The 14,395-nt window shown below is 42.7% G+C and overlaps 1 protein-coding gene across 1 annotated transcript in view; it reads left to right on the top strand.

Moving 5' to 3' along the window:
• GPCPD1 (glycerophosphocholine phosphodiesterase 1) overlaps window positions 1–14,395 on the top strand; it is a 134,941-nt gene that overhangs the window by 73,761 nt on the left and 46,785 nt on the right. The window contains exons 7-8 of the mRNA XM_068232496.1: window positions 7,719–7,842; window positions 13,635–13,881. Of these exons, the coding sequence (XP_068088597.1) occupies window positions 7,719–7,842; window positions 13,635–13,881 (371 nt within the window). The remainder of the gene's footprint in view (window positions 1–7,718; window positions 7,843–13,634; window positions 13,882–14,395) is intronic.

Raw genomic sequence — 14,395 nt, 5'->3', positions numbered from 1 at the left:
CGACACCTATGGAAGCTGCCATATTTATTTCCTTAAAAAAAAAAAAAAAAAAAAAAAAAAAAAAAAGCGAGAGAAAAAAAGTTGCCTGGCAGTTCTGCTGATCTTTTTGGCCAGTAGGGTCTAAGATGGTACATACCTGAAACAAGCATGCAGCTAATCTTGTCAGTTTTGTCATAGATATCTGATCTTCATGCTTTTTCAAGGTCTATGACTTAAAGGACCACTATCGCGAAACTTATAAAAAAATAAATAAAAAAAAGATTTATACTGGTAAGAATGCTAGTATAAGGGATAGTGAAGGGTTAAGAATTAGTTAAAAATAAATCTCCTTGCTATTTACACGTTCATGACCGCGTGAATATGAGGGACGCTTACCGATGGATTATGGGAGACTGAACTGCGGCTGCTAGCTGTCCAACAGCATTTCAGCTAATAGTAAAACTGTGTCTCCTGATCTTAGCCAGGCAGATACACGCACCCCATAGTGCAGCCTCCGTCGGTAAGCTCCCATCATATTCACGCTGTCATGACTGTGTAAACAGCAGTGTGGATTTATTTTTTTAATTTTTAACTCTTTAATATCCTTTCTAATATCATTCGCCCCAGTGTAAATCCTTTTTTTTTTTTTTTTTTTTTTTTTTTTTTTTTTTTTAGTTCTATTTTTTATACATTTTGCAATAGTGGTTCTTTTAATATATTAGAGACAGAGGTTCAGCAGGACAGCCAGACAATGTGCATTGTTCAAAAGAAAATGAACATGTCAGCCTCCATATCACTCTCATCTCAGGTTCCCGCAACCATACTAGCTCCAAATTTGATTTATATACAGTAGTCCCTTTTTGGAATACAACCCCCCCTTCCCAGTATCCCAATAGCTGTTTGAATTTAGTCAAAGATGCCCTTTCACGGTGATGCACTTTAACAAATCCAGCTGGTATTATTATGTTTTTATTAATATACTTTGTACCTGCTCTTTTCTGCACAGATTTGTGCCAGTTGAGGAGGAGGATATTTTCTTATGAAGCCGTAGGCAACATATACACTATGATAGCGTTGTGAAGGCAAACAACATTTTTGCTAATAAAATGATCTGGACCGTGTGTTCAGTTACAGGGTACATCTGGTACCGAGGATTTGTGTATCAGCAGTTTTCTTGTGAGAATATTGAATTACCCTGACCCAGGTTGCACTCTGATATTTACAGTTCTGCCCCTGTCACTACGGAGACATCAGTATATTATGCAGAGGTCACGGATCGTAGGAATGCCGGTATAACCGCAACAAGGATATCCTGAGAACAAAATAACACTTGTTTGTCATATTTGAAGGTCAGCTCCTTCCAGAATGGATATGTCGGCTTTGTGTGGCTGCATGCAAGTTGTATCACATGCTGGATTCTTTATCGCACGGGGGACCCAGCTACTGAAATACCCCAACACAGTTTAATGGAAGTGTTAACTTTATTTTTCCTTTAAATTTCATTAATAAATCCTGTTTTAAAACATTGAAATATATATAATATTTATATATATATTTTTATTCCGAACTGGAAAAGCATGAAACCTTTACTATAAATGGATTACAGTAACCTGTTGTATCCAGAAGGTGGCATCTTTCACTTCCTCTTCCTGTTGTGGCAGAAAACAATTCAGCACACACTTGCAGTCTAGGGATGAAAAAGGAGTTGCAAAAAATTTCCTTGAAGTCAAATTTCATGTTATGCAGCTTGAACTTATGGTGGCCATACATGGTACAATAAAAAACGTTCGATTATCCCGTTTATTCGACCTAAATGATCGGATCGAATGAAAGTTGAAAATATTTTTTTTTTCAATCAAATTCGAATGATTATCACGTTTTTGTCGAGAAAAATCAGATCGGAGATGCTGGAAAAATCTTTATATTCGATCTAATGGAATAATCGAACTAAATTATCTAATAAAAAAAAAATGAAAAATTGTACCATGTATGGCCACCCTAAGACCAATAAAACTTGGCAGAAAAGTTAGCCTAATCTGAGATTTAGTGGTAACACCAAAAAACCTGCTTGTCCAACCCCCCCCCTCTCCTATCTATAGCACAGAATGAGGAGCACTACCGTGTTTCCTGAAAATAAGACAGTGTCTTATACTGTATATATATTTCTGTATTCTGCACCAAAAGATGTGCTAGGACTTATTTTCAGGGGATGTCTTCTATTTCTATACACACACAAGTTCCTCTGCTGTGTGTCCTCCTGCCTTCCCCACTGTGCCGTCTCTTCCTCTGCTGGATCCACCTCTTGTGAACCTCTGTGTCCCCCTTGTACAGTTAGTGTCCTCCTCTGTACCTTTGTCCCGTGTCCCCTATCCTTCACTCTTCCCATGTGGTCCTGGTGCCCCCCGTGTCTTACAATGCCCCCCTGCATTCTCTTCTTTCCACCAGCTCCATGCCGCTGTGTTCTCGAGCTTCAGTCTATGGGGAAGAAGTATGGCAACTTGTGTTTCTGGGCTCCAGTAATAACACAAGTTGCCATACCTTTTCCCCTTACTGCCACTAGGGCTTACTCTCGGGTTAGGGCTTATATTTCTAGCATGCTTGAAATTCTTGCTAGTGCTTGCTTTCAGGGGGGGGGGGGGGGGGATGTCTTTGTTTTGGGGAAACTGGGTATATAGTGGCTGCTGTGTGGTTGCTTAGTGACGAATCATGCTACCTGCTGGACAGCAATATTCATAGTAAATATTTTATGCTTTTTTTTTTCCATTGAGATGTAAAAAAATGTTTTCTAAGCATAGTTATTAATGAAAACAATAATAAAAAAAAAACTTGTTAACTTCATCTGCCAAAGCTTCCAATATTAGTTCTATGTCGGTGTCCCCAAACTCAAGATTATCTAATTTAAAAATCCCAACTTGCCGCTGGAAAGCAGTTTTCCTTGCCTTGCCTCCTGAGCTTTGTCCATTAACATGTCAGGTGGTCTTGATGGCCAATGTGAAACTTCAAATGAAGAGGTTTCTCGCTCACGCTGTTGTCCAGGCAGAAATCCGTGTTTTACATTTATTTGTGTCTCTGGGGTCCCCAGTTTCTGGGCTCCCTGCTTTCTTTGATAAAAAGCCTCTGTCGGTATACTTTAAAGGAGACTAAGCGAAGGATTGAAAAATAATGGAAAACTTGTCCATGTTTGCAATGAGCTATTGTTCCAAATTGTGCGGCTATTGGTTTTTATAAGCTTATTGTTATAAAAGAAAAGCATATATATATTACACTTTTGTGTACATGTAATTTGCATACAAATGTGGCAACAGATTAGGACTGTACTACACTTGTGATGGAACCTATGTCTGATATCCAGATCACCTCTTCACGATCTTCAGTATAAGCTGCGAGTGGTCTTGTGCCATAATGCAATGTGCAGGAAGCGAGGATATGTTTATGGATGCAAACAGTGCCTTCAAGAAGTGGTGGCTGTGGCTTTATTTTTGTAAGCTCATGCTGGAGCAGGGATCTTCATCACTCCACACTGCAGGACCTGCAATTTCTAACGTCCGTTGTGAAACAGCTGCCGCCAGGGCTGGATTTCCCATAAGGCACTGTAGGCTCATGCTTACAGGCACCTGATGATGGAAAGGCTGCTCACTCCCCTCCCAGAGTGCCTCCTTCTCTATGAAGAGTCCCAAGTGGAGCATAAATGAGATGTTACAAGAAGAGACAGAGGCGCCAGCAGGATAAAAAATGGACCATATATAAAAACAATAAAATCAGGGGGGGGGGGGGGTGGACTTGCCTCCCTAGAAGTCACAACACAGCCACCACATATGGTTATAGACACGTTTTTTAATTAGTACTCCAAAAAGACAAATGCAACGCGTTTCACGGATCTCAAGCAACTCGAAGTTACTCCTTTTTTGTGTTTTGCCTGAGGAAGCGGGCTTGAGACCCGCAAAGCGCATTGCAACTGTCTTTTCGGAGTACTAATTAAAAAAACTGCAGGGCCAGCCAGCACATTTGGAGTGCGGTTCGGCAGGGTTTTGTTGGTTCGTGGAGGGCAACGTGTAGGGTGCCAGAACATCTGTGCCTATAAGCTCCTGTGATGTACATCCATACCTGCCTGCCACTCTCCTTCCATGGTATGGGCTCTTTTAGATGGGCAGCTGACAGGCGGTGAATTCACCACTGGCCAGGCGATTGTTTGCGTGACATTTCGTAGTCCTCTGTCCCTGAGCAATGCTATCGCATGTAAAGTGCTGACACGTGTGACGTTACAAACGCTGCCGCACTGCTGCATTTAAATTGCACCCGAATGGTGCTCATGGGCAACAGACTGGATGCTGAAATGTGCGCCGTTAAGCTTCCTGTTTGAACAAGACCTTAGGCAGCCTAGGAGAGGGAGGATCTGGATGCCAGATGTAAGTTTTAAAACACAGATGGCACAGTCCTAATCTGTCAGTGCCTTAATATGCAAATTAAACATACGGAAAGTTTAAACACTTGTTCTGTGACTATCTGATTTTTTTAATTTTTTTTTTCTGAAACCATATTGGCACTTTTTGTTTAATGTTGATTTGTTTCAAATGTGCTCAAGCTTTCTTTTCTTTCTCAGTTTTTCATAGCTGATCTCCTTAAAGGTGTCCATACACCATTCAATCTTGAGTGCACAATCTTGCCACATTCATGTAGTTTTAAGGCCAATAGATTGTGAAAACTTTGAACAGATTGTGTAATTATGCTCTTAAACAATGTGGAAATGGTAATATTATACAATCAAGACTGTATGCTGTATGGTCAGTTGTAGGTTTTCTTCCTCACAAAGGGAATGGAGAGGTATTTTTTTTTCTTTCATATTGGTTTTGTGTGTTGTGTTTAGTACTAAAAAAGTAAAGCACTTCATTCTTAATTAGAAACATATGAAATATTACAAGTCAATGTTTTTTTTTTTTTCTTTGGAAACTCCACCTACTCCCCCACTTGAGAAAAGTTTTGGAAACTGAAGGCAGTTATACATCATAGGCATCATAGGTTGGGGATGGCTTGGGCTAAGCTCATTGCTGCTCTTCATACCTTGTGTACAGGGAGGCACTCTATTGTTTTGTGCAGTTGTCCCTCCTTCCCTCTCCATAGCAACAGCACACGCCACTTAGCTGTAGCTGAGGGTAGCGTCTGCAGAAGCTTGTGGTGAGAACTGATTCCTTCCATTCCCAGTCACTACAGGTGACAGACAGTGTGTGTATGCACCATAATAATAATCGTTCTCTTGTGTCTACCTCACCACGGCATAACAAGCCTTTCCTGAGAAATGATTGTTTGTATGCTTTTGTAGAATATTTTAGATTAATTATGTATAAAAAGGTTTTTGGAAACAAAAAACTGAATTTGCCTCACCAGTTCAGGGATTTTCACTGACGGCAGCTGCTTCTTCACATCCAATCAGCTTGAAGGACTTTCTTTTTAGTCACACTTTTATGCATAATTCATATGTCTTGTTAAATGCTTATAAAAAAAACTTTACCTGTACTTTTAATGCTTTAAACAAATGGCATAATTTCATTTGTGATATTTTAATATGTTCCTGATCACAAAAAAAAAAAAAAAAAAAAAGCTTTAAAAGATACCAGACGTAAAATATGTTGGATACATACCTCAGTGGGAAGCCTTTAAATGATCTTCCTGAAGCCTCCTAAAGCCTACCATTTCAGCACAGGGCCCCTCTATACCTATTCGACTCAAGTAAAGTTATTTTATTCTAGCCACAAATGTGGCCGGAGATGAGAGCATTCGGACTGAGCATGTGCGAGTAAGATATGTGCATGCCCATTGGAAGGAGGCATTCTTGCAGGAGCGGCTTGCACATGCCCAGTCCTGATGTGCTTGTCTTTGGCCAGGAGTGCACCCAGAAAATGAACAGGGGCACTGCGCTGGAACAGTGGGTTCATTGAGGATATGGGAAGCCTCTGGACTATCCAGAAGCTTCTAACTCCTGAGGTAAGAATCTAACTTTTCCCTACTTCAGGTTTGCTTTTTTAGTACTAAACCTTATAAAAATGGAAAATTCTCCAAACATTTGCTTCTATACACAAAACCTGACTCTTGTTACCAGGTGCTTTGGAGTAAAGTAGTATGGCAGTTGTGTTCTGCAAGTTGTCCATGGCAGATGATTTGTGTGGATAAGTAATGCATTACCACCAGTTCTAGAAGGGTCTGTCCACTTAAGACTCATGGGCTCAGTCTCCACTGACTTCTTTATTGCTTTTGGAGTCCAGTGATCTCTCTGTGCTGTACTCCCTTGCTGCTGCAGCTTTGGATAGGCTTTCACACTTCCATTTGCATTTTCTGTAATATAAATGTACAAGGTGGCCTTCTGAAAACCAGAAGGAAACTGTAGGCTGTTCCTACTGTGTTCCCAGAGGGCAACGACCACAACACAAGTATTGGGCTAGTCATGGCAATCATGGCTTTATGCCCCCCAGAACCAAAAAGAAGAATAACAAAGGAAGTGTATATGTACACTGGTACCAAAAATATGCCCGTGTCGAGAAACAGTCAGGAAAAATGGAGACGTTATTGGCCAATACAAGTCTACGAAAATCACTTATTTGGGTGAAAAAAAAAGTATTGGGCATAACCTTAAAGTATGATTTTATGCTGTAGGCACTGTGGTAATGGACCACTCTCTCTTCAGCCATTCATCACTAGGTCTCAAGCAAGCACCATCAGTGACTTCTCATACCACAGCATCACACATTCAAATGTAAAGATTAAAAAAAGACCCACCAAAAACCAAAAAAGCAACTTACTAGGCAAGAACAGTGGGCAAGTTCAAGGGATGTTCAGATATTACAAGCCATAGGTAGATATTAATAGCATTTAACGATATAGTGCATGACCAGTCCTGTCAGTAGGTGACAAGTATTGACAGGTGATGGGTGACACGTAGTAGCTAACAATTGGTGACAAGTAGTGACAGATTGTGAGCAACAAGTAAAGAGTGATGAGACAGATGGTGACAATAAGTAGATAGCAGATAGTGGGGGCAATTGGTGAAATTTAGTGACAGTCTGGACAAGTGATAAGCAGGCTTTTATGCTGCCCCCAGTGGTAGCTGCTTGGCAGCGACCGACACATAGGGCGGTGCCTGTTTCTTAACTCTCCTTCCCATTGCTTTTCTCCTGTGAAGAGCCATACGGATTCCTGCTGAGATGGTCAAGCCACTTCACATCAGCCATTTTCTTAGCCACCCTGTCCAATCATGCACCATGGAAGTATATGACTGCTGGCTGAAGACCAAGCTAAGGCTTAGCTTCTGCAGTTTAAAGGGTATATACCATGAGATGGGGGTATAATAGAACAACTTGCTCCCAGCAATTGGAGCATATCCTGACGAGGAGGTTTTTTTTTCAAGTTCTTTTCTATCAGATGTGTATGAAGTAAGAAAACTAGGCATGTACTTTTAACAGGATTCCCTGTGGCAAGGTAGTATTAGGGAAAAAACCTTGAATCTTGAGATTAATGGCAGATGGAGAAATAAGTAATACTACAGGTATGGAAAGATCACCTTACAGTCCACAATAGCTAACAGAAGTCAGTGGAGGAGTCCGCTCGCTAGCATCCATCTAAGGTAACGTCTGCTTTGGGTAAACCGACTCTTGAATTTACAAAGCAAACAATGCATTTTTATCTGATTACTTGAATTGAACATGTTTGCGTTGTTTGTTGCATCTGATAACTTTCATCTACTTTGCCAGATGGCGTTGAAACAGTGGATTCCGGATGGCTGACATGTCAGACTGAGCTTAGATTACGTCTACATTATTCTGAGAAACAGCCTGTTTCTATATCCAAGAAAAAATTTAAAAAGTCTAGGTTTAGGTATGGTGATGAATCGGACTTGCTTTTCCCCCAGAGCATAGATTTCTTACCATAATTCCAACTAATGCTGTTTGTACAGACAATGGGCAGCACAATTTTATATTTGGTTTTAAGCTCTTTGTCGCAAATTTTTATAGCGGGTACGGTAAGTGAGTGACCTGGACTGTGTCTAGTTCCCATCTTTACTCATGAGCACAATAGGACACTTTTTTTTTTTTTTTTCCCCCATTCATGTTTATTAAGGAGTGTGTTAATTTGATTTAAACACAGAACACCCCTGCATCTGAGTAGGTGTTAACCACTTACCGACCAGCTAACGCCGATAGGCGGCGGCTGGTCGTTTGTGGTTTTACATGGAAACGTTCCATGTCACTTCACGGAGGGTGTCTTCGTGAATAGCCTGCGAGCCTCCGATCGCGGCTCGCAGGCTAATTGTAAACACGCGGCAGCGCCGTAAAGGAGATCGGCGGTCCCCGGCCTCTGATTAGACGGGGATCGCCGGCATTTGATAGGCTGAAGCCTATCCTAGGCGGCGCAGGACGGATAACAGTCCTGCGCAGCCCATAGGGAAAGGTAGAGGGAGGGAGAGGGAGAGGAAAGGAGGGCGGAAATCGCTGCGAAGGGGGGCTTTGAGGAGCCCCCCGCTCGGCCACACGGAGCGGCGGCGATCAGACCCCCCCCCCCCCAGCAGGTCATCCCCCTAGTGGGGAAAAAGGGGGGGGGGGGTCTGATAGCCCTGCGTGGTTCCCGATCTGTGCTGTGGGCTGGAGAGCCCACACAGCACAGATTTAGCCACAATAGCCTGGTCCTTAAGTGGTTAATCTTGTTATGCTTAAAGTACAGAACTGAACTGAGTGTGTGTTTTAATGATTTTGATTAGGTTGTATGTGTAGTGCTGTGACATGTCACAACACCATCCTCACTAACCAGTGCCCCCTGTGGTACCCGCTCTGCTCAGCCATAATACTCGACTGGGCAGAAGAATGTTGGTTATGGGCAGGGAGAAAGTGGAAGTTTCTCCTCCTCTCAGCTTGTCCCTAGGAATGCCCCCTTGACTCCCCATGTATCGTTCCTGGTATTACTGTCAGTTCTGTATGAAGCAGAGCTGTGATGAGTGTGGGCTTCTGGATTTGATAGTCTGGCTCTTAAATTCCCTATCAGTTTGACCCCTGGAATAAAAATTCCACTTGACACCACACGAGGGATGCAAGCAGCTGTTAGAGGTAATGGTGAAATTTGAATTCATGTTAAAGCACAGGGAATGCGATAAGGAAGTTTCCTGACAGTTTGTGGATTTGTCCAGCTGTTGAAATTGAGTAATAAGCCTTCTACTCTCTGCTGTGAATTATTCCTGCAGCATGATGGGAAGTTTCTAGACCGTCTCCACTCTAGAAAAAGGTTCCAGGCTGGCAAATCCTGCAGTCAGTTTAGGAAATTCATAGCGGTCTTAAAGTGTACCTGAGATGGTCTAATAAAAAGATACTTATCCGGGGCTTCCTCTGGCCCCATGAGCACCGATGCATCCCTCGCCGTCCTTCGGGAGTGCCTCTGTTTGGCCGCAACCAGTCCTGGAAATCTGGCTCAGTTGCGCCAGTCAGCTCTTCTACGCATCCTACGGAGGCACTCGGGAGGAGGGCGAGGGTCGCAGCTGTACTCGTGGAGCTGGAGGAAGTCCCAGGTAAGTATGAAATCTTATTAAGCAATCTCAGGTTTTCTTTACAAGTTAAATTGGGATTCTATATGTTACAAAGAGTTTTTTTTATGGAGCGCCAAGATCTGTGCAGTGGGGCAAGTGGGAAAATCAGATCGGACATGTTTGAATTAATCGGCCAGAAAATCTCATTGTGTGTACCTAGAATTATGTAAACTGTCCCCTTCAGGTAGCCGTTGACCCCTCCCTCTAATTAGGCAGCATCCCTCCTGCTTAAGATAGCCAGTAACCCCCACTAGGTAGCATCCCTCCACTCCAGGTAGCCAGTGACTGCCTCCCCCACCAGGTCATCAGAAACTATTTCTTACCAGTATACGCCATGGCCCATTCATTAGCCACAAAATGCACCCCCCCCTCCTCCCCCCAGTGTTTCTCCTGACACTCCCTCCTGTCTCCTCATGCCTCTCAAATGATATGCCCTTGGCGACAGCTGCTGGGACTATGGCAACTGGCGGGTAATGTGGCCGCAATAGATATCAATCTTTGGCCATATTACCAAATGCATAGAATCTCGGCAAACTGAAAAAGGGCAGAAGGTGCTGCAGGCAAGAGCCAGGGAAGGGACCATTTTCCATGAGGAATGCTGTGCTGTTGTGCCTCCCGACTAAGAGGTGCTCTGCAGCACACCAGGCTGCCACAGCACTATTTTGAGAAACTCTGTTTTTGGTTTTTTTTGCTATGACTTTGCTGAATGATTGACTGCTTTCTGTATTTGACTGTGGTTTTGATTTAACTAAATCCTCCACTGCTGAGATCTGTACAAACAGCATTAATAAAGTGAAGCAATTAGTTTATTGATTTAACAATGTTTCTTTGCAGGCTGCATTGCATTTGCAAATGAAAAATGATATAGTATCAGGCATTCTGAACTCCTACCACTGATTGCAAAGTGTCACTCTTTTCTCTGCGATTATTCCAGTACCTGCTGCAGTACTACTGTGTGCGTAATAAAGTATAATAGTCAATGAGATACTAATGAATGCTAATTAATTGGAAATTGCATGCAGCTTGGGATTGGGACAGCTAAATGCACGTTCTGCAGATTCATACTGGTCCGGATCCAAGCTTCATTCAATTATAGGAACCTCATTGACTATCTCTAGTGAGTAATCTGTGTTCCAGTAAACACAAGGATGAGAATGCAACCTACCTACCAAGCTCTGTTCACATATGGTCACGCTGGCCTAGCAAAATTGCATGCAGAGGGGAAGGTAGCATACAACTTGTAGGGATCGGTAGAAGGTGCTAACTCATAGCAGCCAATCAGATTTCAGTTGATTTGTGGTAGTTTGCATAAGGTGTGATTAGTTGCTATTGGTTAATGCATGTCTTGGGTTGGCCATACTTGAGTGAATTTCTTTTTGACTGATTTGATCTTTGATCGAATCTGCCATTGATCTGTAGTACCCCAACTTGCCCAAATGACTTTGGACAGTTATTTGAACAAAAAGTTTATTGGTCATGTTGGAAAGTCTTATATATATATAGGGGGGGGGTGCGGTGAAAAGCTGCTGAGCATTGTATTGCATCAAGCTATGCAGCACTAGTGCTTCTGTCAGATCTTAATCAGATTTCTGCTTAAATCTAATCAAGCGCATGAGGGGGTAACATTGAGCACAAATACCCTGGCAATTGCTGGTCACGTCAGACTGTTACCTACATGTGTATGGTGATGTTCTGTGACCAGAGAAATATGTAGGCTGCCACTGCTAGCCTCCTAAAAAAGTTGTGCAGTTATCATGCTGATCCTCCATCTACAATACTGTGGGGACCTCACTCAGTATGTAGTGTGTAGAGCCTTTCAGGAGTGCAATAGTTACATTCATAATTCTCTCGTGACAGATAAAATGAGGCATGCTAACACAATTTTCCTACTTTAATTGTGTTCATTAAAGCCCAAGTTCAGCCACAGTGTTTTATATGGATAAAGTGAAATTCGTTAAACTTGTGCAGTGCTGGTGCTGAAGGGGTGCGATATTTTACATTTGGGGAGGGGGAAGAAGTACATACTTACCAGCAAAAGTTTTTCTTTTCTTCTAGGCTCTGCCCCATCTTCTGGCTTGCCAGTGCGAGGAAGTTGGTGTGCAGCTTAGATCTCAGTCCCTCAGCGTTGTCCTCCTCTTCGATGACGCATGCGTAGCCTGCCTCCTCCTATGTACATGCTCCCCTACCCTCTGATGTTGTAGAGGGCTAGGTGGAAGTACCAGAGCAGAGTGGCGTGCTATGCCATTCACTTTAGTGTAGCGTGGGATAATATCATCCCATTCATGCACATGGGCTGCACGGAGGGGGCCCGGGTAGCATCCAGGAGGGTAAGAGGAGGAGGATGCAACCAGAACATCTCTGTAAGGCTAGCGCTGTTCCATCTTGCTGGAAAACAGAGGGAAGGGGGGCAGCTGGATTCCACATCAACTGAAACCTTGTCTAGCAGGTTCGAGTAGAATAGTTGAACTGAGGCCTATGTTGTAAATATTACTGTTGTCTCCTGTCTACTGATTTTAATGTCCGATCTCGTCAGCAGCCTACAGCTGCCAGCCAGTCAGTCTGAACCACTTAGAGAGCTATTGCTCTCGCTGCTAAAGCCACGCCTCCTTGCTGATTTCTAGCCTATCTTGGCTTTTAGTAGGGAGGTGTGGCTTCAGGGACACTGGTGTGCACGCTGTACAGTAGGCAGACAGTGGTGGTCACTGAGAATAGAGGGCTCTATCAACTGGGACAGCAGTTGTTTGCAGGAAAGCTCCTTGTTTAAATCTCCTCTCCAGGCACAGATCTAAAAATGCCCTCAAATGGCTTAATTAATCAGAATGGAGTGATGCTGCTGCAGCTGAACTTTGTTTTTGTTTTTTATTTCCTAGATAAGCAAACTCCACATTTATGTTAATAAAGGAAAACATTTGTGCCTGGAATGCAGCTTTTAATTGCATTGGACACTAAAAGAGTATCCTTTTGTAATTTACACCCATATTCATTCATCTAATAACAGAAGAATAAAATACGCAATATACTTACGTGTTGGGGAAAAGGAACCCCTCTCTATTTGGTCCCTTCCATTTAACAGGGCTTGTAAAGGTGGCCATTTATGATACAAACCCACGGACGATCAATCATTTCCAATCATTATGATGGATTGGCTGTGCCCACTAATGACTGAAAATCTGCTAACCAATTTGAACAGGTCAATGGAATTCATTTTTGGATTGATTCCATCAAGCTGATCAAGTTGGTTAGCAGGTTTTCCGGCCATCTTAACAGTGGTTGCTTCATTGCAGTAGCTGACATGACCACAGCCGAGTTTAGGGGAGAAAATGGCTGTTAGAGGAGTTGTCAGATGGAAGATACCAGGTGAAGAGGGGATTCCTGGTCTGTCAGTAGCACTTTACACAAATCAGAGGCCGTTAGATATAGAAAAGTTACTTTTCTGAGCATTTTTTTGATATAGAGTATATTGAGGACTTTATTCTGCTGTTATTGAATGAATGGCTGCGAGGTAGTAAGGTGTCTATTTTAATACTATAGTGGTCCTTTAAAAAGTTATTCTTCAAAGGATATTGGGTGCAGTTTTTTTTATAAATAGTCCTCTGAAGTGTTTGTCTAGTCTGATGAATTGTCTGAGTAAATCCCTGGAAGGTAGCCACATGTCCTCTTCAGATACTTGAGAAACTCCTACTGGGACCTGTTCACAGCTTACATGGTGGAGAGTGGTGCACACTGCTCTGCTTCATTGCCACTGGTGCTGGGGAATGGGGATCCCCTTCACTGACATTCACACCACAGATGGTATTACCTATGGACGAGTATTAATGCAGTGCAGTCAGGTGACCCCATTCTCTTGCGCTGAAAGGCCGCTCCACTCTGTACTTTAACATGGCCAGCAGCAGTGCTAAGCAGTGAGTACTACTCCGCACCATTGTCTGTGTCAACAGTCCCTTAAATGAGATCCAAGTTTACTGTTGGTGTATTTATTGGTGGTGGAGAGAAAATTAGAAGCTGCATGGATTTATTTAATAAAGAAGGTAAGGTAGCCTAGTTTGTTTTCATATGTGTGTGACCTTCAGCACTGACAACCTATTGCCTTGTGCAGGGTGAAGCTGTCATTGGGTGGCCTGGAAGATGAGGGTGAGGATGAAGATGATCAGGATAAACCCTCTCCAATTTTTCTGCCAAAGATGGCTAGCACATTTGAGGTCTCGTTAATATGCGACTCTGAATACCAGTCTCGGCACTCACAGCCAGAGTGTGGTTACGCCCTCCAGCCGGACCGATGGACGGAGTACAGTATACACACCATGGAGCCTGGCAACCTGGAGCTGCTACTTGAGTTTTTTGAAGTGAGTCTTTGTCTTACTAAACAAATGTTTTTTGTTTTTGTTTTTTTTTGGGGGGGGGGGGGGGGCTTAATTTCCCTTTAAATTCTTTGTGAACTGTTTGCCTTTTCACCTTGGTTATATTAATCAACACAATTTATGCTGCTAGAGAGGCTTGTTCTCCAGGAGGGAGCAGTAAAGGGTAAACTGTGAAGTTTGCATTTGTGCTGAATCAGACCTCCCAAGTCCTGGACCACATGATTTCTGTTTGCTGGGCTTCAGCTGAATGGTGTCCACCAAAGTAGCAAAAAATAAGGGTTTACAGTGCATATAGGTATAACCAATAAAACATGACCTTTTAATACATCAGATATAAAATCCAAATGGACAGGTAAGTAAAAATACACAACACATCACTTTAATGTCATTAAGTGTATCTGATGTTCCGTGACCCCAAAAGTCACTTCTTCAGAGGCATAAAGTACAGATAAAGGTCTTTAAGTGTATGAAACATACATGGATCCCTTCAAATGAAGGC

This window comes from Hyperolius riggenbachi, chromosome 4 (genome assembly GCF_040937935.1).
Source record: "Hyperolius riggenbachi isolate aHypRig1 chromosome 4, aHypRig1.pri, whole genome shotgun sequence".
NCBI classification, from domain to species: Eukaryota; Metazoa; Chordata; class Amphibia; order Anura; family Hyperoliidae; genus Hyperolius; species Hyperolius riggenbachi.
The sequence above is the reverse complement of the archived record's forward strand: the minus strand, read 5'-3'. Positions and strand labels throughout refer to the sequence as shown.